Raw genomic sequence first — 16346 nt, 5'->3', positions numbered from 1 at the left:
ATGGGCTACAGTAGGTGCGGGCTTTGGTTTCCTTGGCAGGAAAGAAGGAAGCGGCCAACTGCTCACCGCATGGCTTCTGGGGTGCCAAGTCTCATCCTGGGTGCCTGTTTCTAGGTGTTTCTGAGGATACACCGATGGAGCAACAGTTAGTTAAGACCAACTTAATTTCCACTACATCTCCTCCAAAAGGGAGAGCACCGCACTCGCCTGTGGCCATAACTCAATCCGCTGAGGCCTTCCCTTTGCTCTGGTAAACAAAGCTTGTTTTGGGACAAATCCTGGCGGCAAGAGATGGACGGAAAACAGAAAAGTCTTTCCCCTGGGATGGCCCTGACTTGGCTGCCTGTCTTCATCTGTGGACTCTCAGACCCCTGCCCAACTCTGCTCCATTCACCAGGGACTCTTGTGGCCATGGAAGGACTAACACCAGGGCTAGTATAGCAGGCGTGTTTTCTCTTCTTGTGTCCCTTAACAGAAAATATTAAATTTCCCTCTTAACTGCACTGGCTTTCTAAAGTGATGACCTAAGCCAAGAAAATACCACTGACGGGGCACTTGAGATCGCAGCAAGATAGATTCTTCCATTAGCACAGAGTGAAGCCAATGTGAAAGAGCTGAATGTTAAAGAAAAGGAATTGATCAGAGCCGTAATAAAACAATATCAAACAATAAACCGGTCAGTTGTAAGCATATGTGTCTAAACCTCCCCAGTTCATGGAGTAGCTTGACACAAGCTTAAATGCAGCCGAGACTGTGTTCGGAAATTTGCATTTAAGTGGCTGCAGAAACATCACAGCCACCTGCTGCACTCCAAGAAACCTGGAGCCTGAGAGGGGCTGGTATCTCTCACAGGTCCCGCAGCCATCTTTACAGTAGGCCCAGGGCTCACAGAGTTCTACATAGGTCTGAGAAAGAAACAGATTATCCTCCAGTGGCTCGGGAAAGCTGCAGGGTTAGATCGAAGGCAGTGGCCGTGCTGCTGACTGTCGACAGCAGAGACCTTTCAGAGCAGCTCAGTCGGGCTGCCCCGCAGCTACCAGGCAGCACAGACCGCAGCCAACTGACACAGCCGGCTCCAGGCTCTTCTCAGATTTCTCCAAACCATATTTGCTGGGCTTGGTGTAGCTCTGTGATCCCAACACTCTAGGAGGCTGAGGCAGGAGAAGGTAGAACTCAAGCCAGCTTAGGCTACCCAGTGAGACTGTATTCCCAAAACAAAACAAAAAACCAGAGCTATTTACAAACCTTAGTAAATGTTAACTGCACATTTATGACCCGGGCGGTGGTGGCACACACCTTTAATCCCAGCACTCAGGAGGCAGAGGCAGGTAGATATCAGTGAATCTGAGGCCAGCCTGGCCTACAAAGTAAGTTTCAGGACAGCCAAGTTTATGGAAATTTATGTTTTTTATTTTTAATCCTTTTCATTTGTTTGGCTTTTATTTGTATTGTTTTGCTAAAATGAGGTTTTGAGCTGGGTATGGTGGCCCACACCTTTAATTCCAGCACTCAGGAGGCAGAAGCAGGCGGATCTCTTGAGTTCAAAGCTAGGCTGGTCTATAGAGCTAGTTCCAGGACAGCCAGAGTATAACAGAGAAACCCTATCACAGTTTGAGCTCAAGTGATCTTTCTGCCTCAGTAGCTCAAGAAGCTGTGACCCAGGTACACAATACACCTGGCTTAAAACCCATACTTTAATAATGTTATTTAGCTAAAGGACACTTTCTCCAGCAAGTAAGTGCCTTCTATACAAACCATTGTAAGACATGATTTAGGAAAGCACTTAATGAAATCCTTCAACCTCTTCTATAATAGACACCAGGTCAGGACACAAGCAGCAGTCTCGCATCCCGTCTTGGCCAGCAGATTCTACTTTGTGAGATTATAGGTACCACACTTAAAAACCCTGAGGTCTTGAATGCGTGTTTCTAAACAACAGTGATCTAACACAGAAAAGACAAGCTACGCTCTTTCAAGACAGCACAGAGAAAGAGCAGGACTGTAACCCAAGTACTCACACTTCTGTAGCAGCTCTGCCCGCAGAGTGGCACTCTTGGGCTTCCGCTTCAACTGGAAATGTTTCACTGGTGGGGTGAGAGGCCCGGCAAGGGTGGTCAGGGCATTCTTGTTCAGGTACTGGCACTCCAGTGGTAGCATGGCAGACGCCTCACACTCACCCACTGTGGAAAGCCAGAGTGTCACAGGAAGTCAGAGCTCTTGCACCAGGGAGCTCAGGCTGTTTGTGACCCTCACAGCTCACATTCCAACGGCTCCATGTAGGTTTCATTTTACAGGCATGGCAGCTTTCTGCTTTGGTTTCAACCCCCTGTGGTTCCCACCATTCCAGCCCCACCATTTCTAGAACCCAAGATCATCCAAGTGGGTCAGGAACAAATGATAGGCCTGCCACCCTAGAGGGAGGCTCATCAGACTCTCCAGGGACGTTCTAAAAACAAGAAATGCTAGAAGACAAGGACTCCTCAGTTATGTCAACTACAAGCTGTGGGACCGCAGGGGCGCAGGAACCTCAGCACACTGTGTATAGCAGCATGGAGAGCAGTATCCTGCATCCTAACGACAGGGCAGCCTCAACACCAGGAAAGCCCCCCCCTCCTTTGACTACAGAGCACCGGTGGTTGGTCACCCTAGACACTGCTCAACTGCGGTCTTAAAAACTACCCATGTGTGCCTCTGATTCAGTGTGCTCACCAGAGGTCAGAGCCTGAAAAACTCCAAAGAGTTGCCCCAGTCAGTTACATAATAAGAGAAGCAGATTCAGGAGAAGTTGCTTCATCCTTCTGCTCCCAAGAGAGTCAGCTACCCCAGCAATGGGGATGTGTGACCTGTGCAGGCCAGTGTTCCTAGACTACAAATAAAAATCAAAACCCCAAAACGTACTAGGGCCTCACAAGCAGCCATGCAGGGGTGTGTAGCCTCAAGCCTTTATTTTCCCAAGAAGAAGAATGCACCAGAGGTGTGGAGACTCCTACTGTCGCTTCTCTAAAACCACCTCAGATTCTAGCAACTTATTTGTTGATTTTTATTTATGATTCTATATTTGTTATGTAGGACAGAGAATGTTTTAGGTTCTGAAGACATTAACTTGCAGCGTTCAACCCTCATGGAGCTTACGGAGAGACAGCAAGTACACCAGGGATGAGTCATCTGAAGGCAGACGTAGCATGCAGTGCAAACGGCTGTGAAGTCAGACTGCAGCATGAGGAAGGAGAGCCACTGCCTGAGGAGCCACAGCACGCCACACTTACAGTGTGATATGGACAACCCAATTTCTAAAGTGAGACCCACTTCTTCCCATTGTAAAATAAAGCCAGACTACTTACCTTTTTCTCTAAGTTCTCCTAGGATGTCTTGAACATTGGGGTTCTGCTCCTCAAGGTCTAGATTCAGTGAGCCCGTGTCAGGAAAGGATTTCAGAATGTCAGCAACCATAAGGACCCAGGGGTCTGAGTCCAGGGTGGCCAGTTGGATAATATCCATCAGAGCGCCCTTCATCTGCCAAGACAGAAGATGCCAATTACATGCTATAAAAGTTACCAGCCCCGCTTCCCCTCCTGGAACAACGACAGCTTCAAATGCCTCCTGCCACGAATCTACCCATTTTCACACTGTGGCCTCTGGGTGGCCTGTGACAGTAATCACTGTGACAACCTGCTGTGGAATATGACTTTAACTGTGTAACTGTGTTACTTTTGTATATGCTGCATTTGTTTAATGATGTAAAGATGTATTGCTATTTCACTTCGGCTAAGGCACCTGATTGACCTGAAAAGCTGAGCAGCCAATAGCTAGGCAAAAGAGGGACAGGTGGGACCGGCAAGCAGAGAACAAGAGGAGGAGTCTAGGCTCAGGAGAAGAGGAGAAGAGAGAAGAGAAGGAGGGAGACAGAGAAGGCTGCATCAGCCAGCCAGACATGGGTAACCAGGGAAGTAGGACAAACACAAGAAAGGTAAAAAACCCTAAGGCAAGACATAGATGAAGAGAAGCAGGTTAACTGAAGTTGTAAGAGCTAGTGGGACAAGCATAAGATAAGGCTGAGTATTCATAATAAGTCTCTGGGTCATGATTTAGGAGCTGGTTGGTGGCCCCAAAGCCTGTTACCCTTAGTGTTCCAACATGGGGCCCAAATTTCCACATAGGGCCTAAGAAAGTTGAAGAGAAAGAGAGAGAGAGAGAGAGAGAGAGAGAGAGAGAGAGAAGAAAAAGAGGATACGGCTCCTTTAAGAGGCTCTGCAGAACCAACAAGCTAAGTAAAATCACCTGCCACAGTCCCAGGGTTGGGGCAGCTGTTAAGGCTGGCTGTAATGGACCTGAGGAAGGAGCAGAGCCAGTCATCAGGGCAACACAGCAGTAGCTTAAGGTTTGATTCACAGTCAGATGGAAGAAAAACCTCTAAATCGGTTAGTGTGCAAAATGGCTCAGAAGTTAAGAGCACTGACCGTTGTTCTACTAGAGGTCCTGAGTTCAATTCCCAACACCCACATGGTGGCTCACAACCATCTGTAATGAGATCTGGTGCTTTCTTCTGACATGCAGCCAGGACACTGTATACATAATAACTAAATCTTTAAAATAATAATAAAGTCTTTGAACAGAGAGTAAAGTAACTAACAGGCACATAAAAGTGGGAAATATAGAGTCTGGCTCCTATGATGTTGACTTTGAATTTTTTGAATGCTGATGAGTGAACCACAGATGCTGAGACAAGGGATTGTGAAAGGGACTGCTGAATTAAACCGGCCTAGATATGCTGTAGGATCCCCTCTGTGCTGTGACGATGTTTAATACCATTAGCTAATAAAGAGCCTTTGGCCTACAACAAAGCAGAACAGAGCCAGGTGGGAAATCCAATCAGAGATACGGGGAGAAGTACGGAGTCAGACAGATGTACTAGAGAACAGGTAATGATGAAGCCACATGACAAAATAAAGATTAACAGGAATGGGTTAACAACGTGCAAGAGTTAGTAAGCAGTAAGGGTGAGAATATGCAAAAAGGTTTGTAATATTATACCTCTGAGTGACTCTTTTAAAAGTAGCTGCAGACCAGGCAGGACAGAAAAGCATGTTTACAAGATACTTTAGGGATACCTTCACTTTAAAATGGAATTCAGAAAATGTATTGTGTTGGGGAAGACATTATGCTTTTGTTTTCATAAGAAATAAAAGGCTGTGGATTCCTTCAAGATTAATAGAGATCAGGTTTGGTCTGGGTAGGCCTCCTGAAAATTTTGGCTACAGACATAAAGAAGTAAACCAAGAAAAAACACATGACAGGTGACATATATGCTGAACAGTTCTAAGACTGGACAACAAAAGTTACAGCTACTTTCCCCAGGAGTTGACCTTTACCTCAATTTCCTCAGGGTCCCCTGTAGATCTCATCATCCTCAGGCAATAGGAAGCAGTCAAGAGAACACAACACCCACATTCCCAATAGGTGGGGTGGGTGTTCTTTGGTCATTTAGTGGGTTATGGATGTTTGTCATTGTGTAGGGGGTTAGAGGAATATAGGGTAAAAAGAAAACTATTAACCTCAAATATTTTACATTGGTATGAATTTTAGTATAGTAATACAAATTTTAAAATATTTTGTTATACTGTATGCATGTTACTACTTTTGTTTAGGGTATTGTGTTTATGCCACTCATGTGAAAATGTGATGTATAGTTAAAAAATGCAGGTTAGCAGTTAGTCATAATAATCAAACTTGTAGTCATGTTAGGCATGTTTCAAGGTCAAATATATATTTTTAGATAGGTGATGTTCAAACATTTTAGAGACTTATGGAATATGGCATCTAAGACGTTTAATAACCTAAGGCTTTTCATGACAGCAAAACACATCTGTTCTAGCAACACCACTTTACTTCAGAAAAGGATGATGGGCATCAAAGAACCTCCATATGGAGTTCGCTTTCATTGTGGCAAAGTTAGCCTCTAGGCAAGAAACTGCCTTGCCTCAACTGCTGACAGTATGCTGTAAAAACTGGACTAGTAGGACATACAGGAAATGACTGCTAAACTTTGCCAAGACAAGGTAGGTCAGTCCTTCAAATTTCTTGTTTCACAGAAAAGTCTGTCAGATATTCTAAGCCTATAGACCGAGGATGAACTCCCCAACACTGCGGAGGAATCCAGGCAGCCAGATGTTTGTCATTTCTATAGTCTTAGAAGTGCCTTGCTGTTGTGGATTATTTTAACTATATAAAGATGTGTTACATTTGTTTATGCTGAGGAATATTATTTTAACTGCGAAAAGGTGTGTTACACTTGTTTACACTGCCTTTGTTAACAATGAAAAGATGTGTTACATTCGTTTATGCTGTATTTGTTTAACTATGTAAAGATGTGTTGCACTTTTTTCACCTTGCCTGCCTAAGACACCTGATTGGTCTAATAAAAACTTAAATGGCCAACAGCTAAGCAGGAGAAGGATAAGAAGGGATGGAGAGCAGAGAGAAAAATAGGAAAAATCTAGGCTTGGAGAGAATGAGGGAGAAAGAGAGACACAGGCCAGTCAGCCAGCCAGCTGCTAGACAAGAAAGAAGCAAGAAAAGTAGAACAGACACACAAGAGGGAGGGGAAGAGGAAGAGAGGTAAAAAGTCCAAAGGCAAAATGTAGATGAAGAGAAATGGTAGTTATAAGAGGGACAAGCATAAGGCAAGGCTGAGCATTCATAACTGATGAGAAGTCTCTGATTTGGGAGCTGGTTGGCAATCCAAGAAAGCCTGCTACAGAGTACCTTCCTATCCTGGAGCAGCACTTCCCATTCCTCAAGGCCTTTAAATTCACTGGAGCACCATCAAGTCAGTTTCTGTTGTCTCTGCAATCATCTGCATGCTTACACAAGGTATCCTTACTTCCCATCCACACATTAAGGTGTTAGCAACTCCAACTAATTCTGGATCCCTCACTGATTCACTGAAATGCCTTTCTCTTTGATAAAACTGGTTGAAAACACCAGACCCTGAATTTCCTGTAAACAACTTATTATGCTTGCAGCTGCTCTGAGCAAAACAACTTGTTTTCCTGTGTTTGCATCTGGTCTGAACACTAGACCCTCAGGAGTTCCTGAAGAGTTCCCTCCATGACAGACTTTATAAACTCTAGCTGAAATAATTGACTTCCTAAGTAGTTTTTAGTTATGGTATCTTTTAAAAGAATCATTCATTCATTCATTTATTATTGTAGAGTGTTCTGACTGCATGTATCACTGCAGGCCAGAAGAGGACTCCAGATCTCATTATAGATGGTTGTGACCACCATGTGGGTGCTGGGAATTGAACTCAGGACCTCTGGAAGAGCAGCCAGTACCCTTACCAGTGAGCCATCTCTACAGCCCTGGTTATCGTATCTTATTACAGTGATAGAAATCAAACTACGAAAACAATATATTAGTTACTTTTCTATTGTTGTGATGAACATCATGACCAAGGCAATTTACAGAAGAATTTATAAGGCTTTAGGATTCCAGTATTAAAGTCCACCATGGCAGGGAGGAGCGGCAGAGCACAGCTAAGTGTTCACATCCTCGACCACAATGACAAAGAACGAACTTGAAATGGTCAAAGTCTTTTTTTTTTTTTTTTTTAGCTCACCCCAACCCCAGTGGCATACTTCTTCTAGGAAGGCCACACCCCCTAAGCCTCCCAAAACTGTGCTACTAATTGGGATCCAAGTATTCAAATCCCAGAGCCTATGAGGGGCATCCTCATTCAAATCACCCCAACACTCACACCAAGAAAAAAAGATAACTAAGCTAGTATTAATGTCAGATAAAAACTGTGACAAAGGCCAGACATGGTGGTTCATTTGTTTAATTCTAGCACACAGGAGACAGAGACAGATGAAGCTTTGTGAGTTCCAGGCCCGTCATGGCTGCACAGTGAGTGAGACTCTGTTATTAAAAACAAACAAACAAGCCGGGTGGTGGTGGCGCATGCCTTTAATCCCAGCACTCGGGAGGCAGAGGCAGGCGAATCTCTGTGAGTTTGAGACCAGCCTGGTCTACAGAGCTAGTTCCAGGACAGGAACCAAAGCCACAGAGAAACCCTGTCTCGAAAAACCAAAAAATAAAAAATAAAATAAAATAAAAAAAAATAAAATAAAAACAAACAAACATAAAGGACCTAAGGGCCAGAGAGACAGCGTGGCAGTAAGTAAAGACACTTCCCACTAAGCAGAGTTCAATCTTTGGAAAAAACCTACTCCCACAAGGTATTCTGAGACCTCCACATATAAAGTGTTCAACATAATAAATAAATGTAATAAAAATTAAAAAATAAGGGGAGATAATCTTTATGAACACTTATTTTTAAAAGACCTAAGGAAAAACATTGGCAAATACTCAGATCTCCACCTTCTCCTCAGTTCACAAGGTAACGGCAACAACTACCAAATTATATACACATGAACCTAAAATATACAACGCAACAGCTGATATGGAGGAAGAGGCAAATTCAGGAGCTACAATGGGGAGATCAACAGTACAGTAGATAATGAGAACAGTAGGATAAGAAAAAAAAACCAATAAATGCCAGTTACACAGAGAACAGTCACAGTAAGATCTCCGCCCAGAGCCAGGTGTTTGCCTTTCATCCCAGCACTCAGGAGGCAGAGGCAGGTAGATCTCTGTGAGTTCCAGGCTGGCCTGGTCTACAGAGTGAGTTCCAGGACAGTCATGACTATGTAGAGAGATCCTGTCTCAAAAGACAAAACCACCATCAACAAAAAGAAGACGATCTCAGCCCAAGTGCTATTCAAACTTCTTACCTAATGTATTTCTATATATCATCAGCACATAAATTATGAAATATATGAATACAGGCAAATCATAGAACTTAATGATTGTTCTAAATAACTGCCCAAACCTCTATCTAAGCTACAAGACTAATACATACATATATATGTGTGTGTGTGTGTGTGTGTGTGTTTGTGTGTATGTGTGTTTTTCAATACAGCTTCTCTTTGTAGTCCTGGCTGTCCTGAATCTTGCTCTATAGACCAGGCTGGTCTCAAACTCAGAGATATGCCTGCCTCTGCCTCTCAAGTGCTTGGGATTAAAGTCTTGTGCCACCACCGCCCAGCAAAGTTCTATGCTATTAAGACTATTTACCCTGTGAGCTGAGAGAGCCTGGCTCAGCTGGTAGAGTACTTGCCAAGCCAAGTCTGAGTCTGCGTTCAGATCCCCATACCCACAGAAGAGCCTGGCTCAGTGGGTACACAGCTATAATCCAGCACTACAGAGGTGGAGGGAGACAGGAAGAGCCCAGGAGTATGCTGTGGGGCAACTGATGCAGACACCTAATCTGGACTCTGGCCTCCAAATGCACATATGCACATATACTTTCACAGATGTACGCACATGAACGAACATGTAAACACAAAGAGACAGACTGATACAAGTGCTAGGGGTTAAGAAAAGCTGAAGCCATTCCTGAGGTGAGGTGAGGCTTCAACCTGTACATCATTGCTGCAGGATATTTGATCACACTGTGAGCCCTGAGTTTGCGTTATTTACTGGAAAAACCTGTTGCTAGTTGTGGTGCGGCTAAGCCCTAGCACACACCTTTAATTCAAGCTTTCTGCTTGAATATTGTAAACAGGATTAAATAAAGTCAACTACAGGTCAAGAGGTAGAGCAAGCAGCCAGTTGACAGGAAGGGAACATAGAATTATTAAGACACCATAGAGTCTTCACAGACCTCAAAAGAACGGTACTCAACTTCCTATGGAAAAGCAAAAACTCCAAGATAGCCGAAACAATCCTGTACAATAAAAGAACTTCTGGAGGCATCACAATCCCTGACTTCAAACACTACTATACAGCTACAGTACTGAAAACAGCCTGGTACTGGCATAAGAACAGACAGAGGACCAATGGAACCAAATAGAAGACCTGGATATCAACCCACACATCTTCAAACACCTGATTTTTGACAAAGAAGCAAAAAATATCAAATGGGAAAAAAAAGCATATTTAACAAGTGGTGCTGGTATAACTGAATACTAACATGTAGAAGAATGAAAACAGACCCATATCTATCACCATGCACAAAACTCAAGTCCAAATGGATCAAAGACCTTAACATAAAGCCAGCCACAATGAACCTTATAGAAGAAAAAGTGAGAAATACACTTGAGTGCATTGGCACTGGAGACCACTTCCTAAATATAACCCCAGCAGCACAGACACTGAGAGAAACAATTAATAAATGGGACCTCCTGAAACTGAAAAGCTTCTGTAAAGCAAAGAACTCGGTCAACAAGACAAAATGACAGCCTACAGAGTGGGAAAAGATCTTCACTAACCCCACATCAGACAGAGGTATGATCTCCAAAATACACAAAGAACTCAAGAAATTGATCACCAAAAGAACACATAATCCAGTAAAAAAAAAAAAAAATGGAGTACAGACTAAACAGAGAATTCTCAACAGAGGAAATCTAAAAAAGACACTTAAGGAAATGTTCAACATCCTTAGTCATCAGAGAAATGCAAATCAAAACAACGCTGAGATTCCATCTTACATCTCTAAGAATGGCCAAGATCAAAAATACTGATGACCACCATAGATAGAGAAAACGAGTTATTCCATGACATAACTAAATTTACCTATCCATAAATCCAGCCCTACAGTAAGTACTAGAAGGAAAACTCCAACCCAAGCAAATTAGTTGCACCCACCGAAAGAAAACCAACTGCTGTAGGAACTCCCTCAGCCAGAGACCTTTCAGTTACAAACATACTTGGGGGTGGCCTCTTATACTTTAAATGCTGATGTAAAGAGTGTTTGCACTCTTCCGGCTGCTGTTTCCCAATTCATGCAGCGGACGGTGATCTGTGAATCTACCCCTAAATAAATAACCCTTTATTATACTAAAAAAAAATACTGATGACAACTTATGCTGGAGAGGTTGTGGGGAAAAGGGAACACTTCTGCATTGCTGGTGGGAATGCAAGCTGGTACAACCCCTTTGGATGTCAGTGTGGCGATTTCTCAGAAAATTAGGAAACAGCTTTCCTCAAGACCCAGTAATAACACTTTTGGGTATATATCCAAAGGATGCTCAATCGTGCCACAAGGACATGTGCTCAACTATGTTCATAGCAGCTTTGTTTGTCATAACCAGAACCTGGAAACAACCTAAATGCCCCTCTGTTGAAGAATGGATAAGGAAAATGTGGTAAATTTATACAATGGAGTACTACACAGCAGAAAAAAAAATAATGACATCTTGGGCTGGAGAGATGGCTCAGTGGTTAAGAGCATTGCCTGCTCTTCCAAAGGTCCTGAGTTCAATTCCCCACAACCAACTGTAATGAGGTCTGGTGCCCTCTTCTGGCCTGCAGACATACACACAGACAGAATATTGTATGCATAATAAATAAATATTAAAAAAAAGACATAAATTTTGCAGGAAAATGGATGGAGCTAGAAAACATTATTTTGAGTGAGGTAACCCAGACACAGAAAGACAATTATCACATGTACTCACTCATAAGTGGTTTTTAAACATAAGGCAAAGAAAGTCATCCTACAAACCACAATCCCAGAGAACTTAGACAACAATGAGGACACTAAGAGAGACTTACATAGATATAATCTACATGGGAAGTAGAAAGTAGAAAAAGGCAAGATCTCCTGAGTAAACTGGGAGCATGTGGACCTTGGGGGAGGTTTGAAGTGGGGAGGGAAGCAGAGAAAAACGTAGAGCTCAATCAAAATCAATAAATAAAAAAATTTGAAGAAAAAGAAACCATAGAGAGTAAGAGAGAGTCAGGAGGACAGACAGAGAGGCACAGGAAATAGGAGGGAGGGGCATTCAGCTGGAAGAGAGGTTTTGAGATGGCTTGGAGAAAGGCTTCTGGGACGTCAGCTGAGGAGAAAGGTCAGCTTTCTCTCCCTTTCTGGGCTAGGAGGCTTTCACCCCAGCATCTGGCTCCAGACTCTTTATTGATAAAATTGAACGATTGAGATTTTGTTAAAAACATGTCACACATCAAGACACACTAACAATAAAGTGACAGTAAGTAGCTAACACATTATTAGCACAACATAGAAATGACTTAAAAAAAAAAACTCAAACACCCATAGCAGAAGCAACAATACAGCAGAGACAGTCTGCAGGTGGTGCTGAACCTTTCCAAAGCCACACTGCAGAACTCTCAGCTCCACAAACCACCCGTCCTGGCCCACGAGAGAAGGAGGTTCACAGCACAGTGCTAACAAGACCACAGGGAAGGAGAGACAATCACCAACTGGCTAAGAACCAAGAGCTTCATCCCAAAAACTAAGCCACAGCTGGGAAACAGCTGTAGCATGTCACCAAACAAAGACAGTAGCCAGCATTTATTAAAAAGAATACTCCTCCAAAGCGACAAGTCAAGAAAAATAGACAATCATGAAAAAACAAAACAAAACTGAACAACTCACAAAAAAGAAAGCCAAACAGAAAAATAAGTGATGGCAATATTCAATCAAACATCGAGGAGTATCTACACATTTACTTGTCCTACATATTTTAGCACTATTTGACAATTCACTTGGAAAAGCCCACTTGCCATAATCCTGCTTACAACCTCCAATTCCACGTCTAGAAAACTGAGCGCTCTCAATCACTTAACATGTAAAGCTGGTGCCAGTCACAACGGAACAAGTTAACATGAAACAAAAACACCAATGAAAACACTAGACACAACCTAATCATCCATAAGCGGTGTGCTCGGAGAACGGACGACCATAGTGCACGGAAATCAAACTGCAGCGACTTGGATGGATCTGTCCAGGTGTCTCCCGACAGAAGACACACCCACACCACCCCGAAATTTTGTATGGACCATGGCAACATGTTGCCATTCTAAGTTCAAATGATGCAAAACTAAATACTCGTGCTAGGAATGTACACACACACAATCGACAATCCTGCATAGATAGACAGACAGACAGATGTGGGGATTGCTCTTGTGGGGAAGAGAGAGGGAAGCATGGACGGGCTATAGAGAATCCACCCTTGTTCTCTTGTATGGAGGAGATAACGAGTTTAGCGATTAGTATTTGATAAACTGAAAAAACACGTAGCTTTGGTTTATGGCGCAACAAAGACCAAAACCAACCTTAATGATAGAACAGTAACCAGAAATGTTTAAAAACTAGGGTGCTTCGATGTGGTGGCCCAGCTCTGCAATCCCAGCCCTCCAAATAGTGATGCAGGAGAATACCAAGTACGAGGCCACCCTGGGCTACACAGTGAGACCCTGGACACATATCATTTGTGTACATGTTTGCAAGGCATCGTATATTTTGCACAGAGATGCAACGTGGAGTAAGAACGCACTGAAAGAGACGACAGACTAGAGGAAGCTAAGCAGACCGACACTCCGTGAGGCAAAAGCAACAAAATTAAGGTCAGCAGTCCCTTGAAAAGTTACATTAAGAACCCCAAACCAATGGGTAGCTTCGGAACTGCGGCGTCCAGAGCTCCGCTCCGGGGCGGCTCGGCTGAGGGCGGTTCGGGCCTTGGGCCCAGGAACCTCGCCCGCAGACAGCGTCCAGCAGCGGAAGGCACTACGGCGTCGGGCCGGGTGGGGAGGCCCAGCGGCGCCCACCCGGAGATGCGCGCGGCCAGCGGGAACAAGTAAAGGCAAGGCGCCGGCTGGAGGCGGGAGCTGCGCTCCGGCCCGCGCCCTCACCTCGTCCACCGTTCGGCGCGGAAGATGCAGCGTCCCGAGGAGCAGCTTGAGTTTCACAGCCGAGGAGAGGCGGTGGAAGCAGAGGCGGATGTTATCGATGACCGCGGCGGTGAGCAGGGACGCGATGCTGGGCGGCGCCCACAGCTCGTCCGTGGCGCCCAGTTTGTTGTGCAGCCACAGGCCAGTGTCGCTCTCCCGCATGGACGCCATCTTGGCGGCAGAGGCGCGCGCGAGCCGGCATCTTACGCGGACGACTACGTGTCCCCAGCGAGGACCCCCAACATGGCGGCGCCCGTGGGCGCGGGGCGGGGCCTCGAGCTCGGACAAGCGCAGTGGCGGACGGCCTCGCCCTCCCGAGGCTTCGCGTGGCGCGAGAGAGTGAGCGATAAGACGCAGGGAGGAGGCTTGTGGGTTTCCGTACAGCATCATGGCGGCGCCCAGGTGGGAGCCGGGCAATGACGTAGTCGGTAGCATCCGTGTGTGGTCGAAGTGCTCCAGAGACAAGAGCATTCTGTTTCACGTCCGCTGCTCAGGTCTGCAAAGGCTGCTGGCCTCGTTTCTCACAGCCTCGCTTCGCAGCCTCTTCCCCTTGTCCATCCTGCAGGCAGTGCTGCGATGGGACCTTTAAAGTTATTTATATTTTTTTATATAAAATTGGATCTTGGGGATGAATGAGAAAGAAAGGGCTGTGGCTTAAGAGTGATGTGTTTGTGAATTGACAAGGGGTCGGGGACTGCTGGTGTTGTGTGTCCACCTGACATAAACTAGACATACCAGAAGAAGGAGCCTCCGTTGAGGAAATGTCTCCTTGAGATTCAGCTTTGTAAGGCATTTTCTTAATTAATGATCAATGGGGGAGGACCCAGCCCCTTGTGGGTGGGGCAATCCCTGGGTTCTATAGGAAAGCTGGCTGAGCAAGCCAATAAGCAGCACCCCGCCATAGCCTCTGCATCAGCGCCTGCCTCTGGGATCCTGCCTTGTTTGAGTTCCTGTCCTGACTTCCTTCAATAATAAACAGCAAATGCCGGGCAGTGGTGGCGCACGCCTTTAAGCACTCGGGAGGCAGAGGCAGGCGGATCTCTGTGAGTTCGAGACCAGCCTGGTCTACAAGAGCTAGTTCCAGGACAGGCACCAAAAAACTACAGAGAAACCCTGTCTCGAAAATAAATAATAATAATATAATATAATAAATAAATAAATAAATAAAAACAGCAAATAAACTTTTTCCTCCCCAACTTGTTTTTGGTCATGATATTTCATTACAACAATAGAAACCCTAAGACAGGTTGGTACCAGGAATGTGGGTCCGAGTACAAGACCGTTCTGTGTGTGAGACAGAGATGCTCAGGTCGAGATGCCTGTGGTTAATCAGGAGAGTTGCAGACCATCGCTTCTACCCCAGACCATCCAGTGGAGTAGGCATGCCGGAAGCCCCCACTTCCCTGATGCTGAGGTTACCAACAGATGCCACAGCCTGGCCTGTTGCTTTTGGGAGGGGGGGTGGATTTTTCAAGACAAGGTCACACTATGTTTGTAGCTCTGGCTGTCCTGGAAGTCAGAGATCCGGCTGCCTCTGCCTCCCAAATGCTGGGATTAAGTGTGCGCCACTATGCACTTCCGCACTTCCTCTCTTTCCTTTTTATTCTTTTTTTTTTTTTTTTTTTTTTGATATTTTCAAGACAGGGTTTCTCCGTAGCTTTTTGGTTCCTGTCCTGGAACTAGCTTTTCTAGACCAGGCTGGCCTTGAACTCACAGAGAGCCGCCTGCCTTTGCCTCCCGAGTGCTGGGATTAAAGGCATGAGCCACCACCGCCCGGCTTTCTCTTTCCTTTTTAAAGGAAGTGCAGCGGAAGTGGCAGTAACACATTGCTCTGCTCACAACTACCCTTGAGATTGAGAACAGGTTGAGCCGAGGATGTAGAACCCACCCTGGCAAAGCAGTGAAACCCTGTCTCTTAAAAAATTAGGTATTGGTGCTGGAGAGATGACTCAGAGGTTAAGAGCAGTGGCTACTCTTCCAGAGGTCCTGAGTTCAATTCCCAGCAACCACATGGTGGCTCATAATCATGATAAGAGGTGTATCATAATGAAATATGGTTCCCTCTTCTGGCCTGCACGGAAAAAATGCAGGCAGCACACTGTATACATAATAAGTAAATTGTAAAAAAAATAGGTATTCTGGGGGTGGTGGTCTGTTGTTTACTCTTTGCTTCTTTTGGGGGCCCCACATTCCAGCTCCTAAAGGGTCCAGGAATAGAAATAAAAACTATAAATTTGTAAGCCTTAAAGAAATAGGAGCTAACAGTCATCAGCACTGTCAGAAGCAAGGGATTAACTTTTTTTTAATATTTATTTATTATGTATACAATGTTCTGTCTGTGTTTATGCCTGCAGGCCAGAAGAGGGCATTACAGATGGTTGTGAGCCACCTCGTGGTTGCTGGGAATTGAACTCAGGACCTTTGAAAGAGCAGGCAATGCTCTTAACCTCTGAGCCATCTCTCCAGCCAAGGGATTAACTTTTTTTTTTTTTTTTTTTTTTTTTCGAGACAGGGTTTCTCTGTGGCTTTGGAGCCTTGTCCTGGAACTATCTCTTGTAGACCAGGCTGGTCTCGAACTCACAGAGATCCACCTG

The 16346-nt window shown here is 44.8% G+C and overlaps 1 protein-coding gene across 1 annotated transcript in view; it reads right to left on the bottom strand.

Annotated features, from left to right (window-relative positions):
* Nucleotides 1-14219, bottom strand: part of Nelfa (negative elongation factor complex member A) — a 23161-nt gene extending 8942 nt beyond the window's left edge. The window contains exons 1-3 of the mRNA XM_005366065.2: nucleotides 13714-14219; nucleotides 3342-3513; nucleotides 2019-2180 (exon numbers count right to left, since the gene is read on the bottom strand). Of these exons, the coding sequence (XP_005366122.2) occupies nucleotides 2019-2180; nucleotides 3342-3513; nucleotides 13714-14187 (808 nt within the window). The 5' untranslated portion in view covers nucleotides 14188-14219. The remainder of the gene's footprint in view (nucleotides 1-2018; nucleotides 2181-3341; nucleotides 3514-13713) is intronic.
* Nucleotides 14220-16346: the final 2127 nt, after the last annotated feature.

Source organism: Microtus ochrogaster, unplaced genomic scaffold, assembly GCF_000317375.1.
Source record: "Microtus ochrogaster isolate Prairie Vole_2 unplaced genomic scaffold, MicOch1.0 UNK6, whole genome shotgun sequence".
Classification (NCBI taxonomy): domain Eukaryota; kingdom Metazoa; phylum Chordata; class Mammalia; order Rodentia; family Cricetidae; genus Microtus; species Microtus ochrogaster.
The sequence above is the reverse complement of the archived record's forward strand: the minus strand, read 5'-3'. Positions and strand labels throughout refer to the sequence as shown.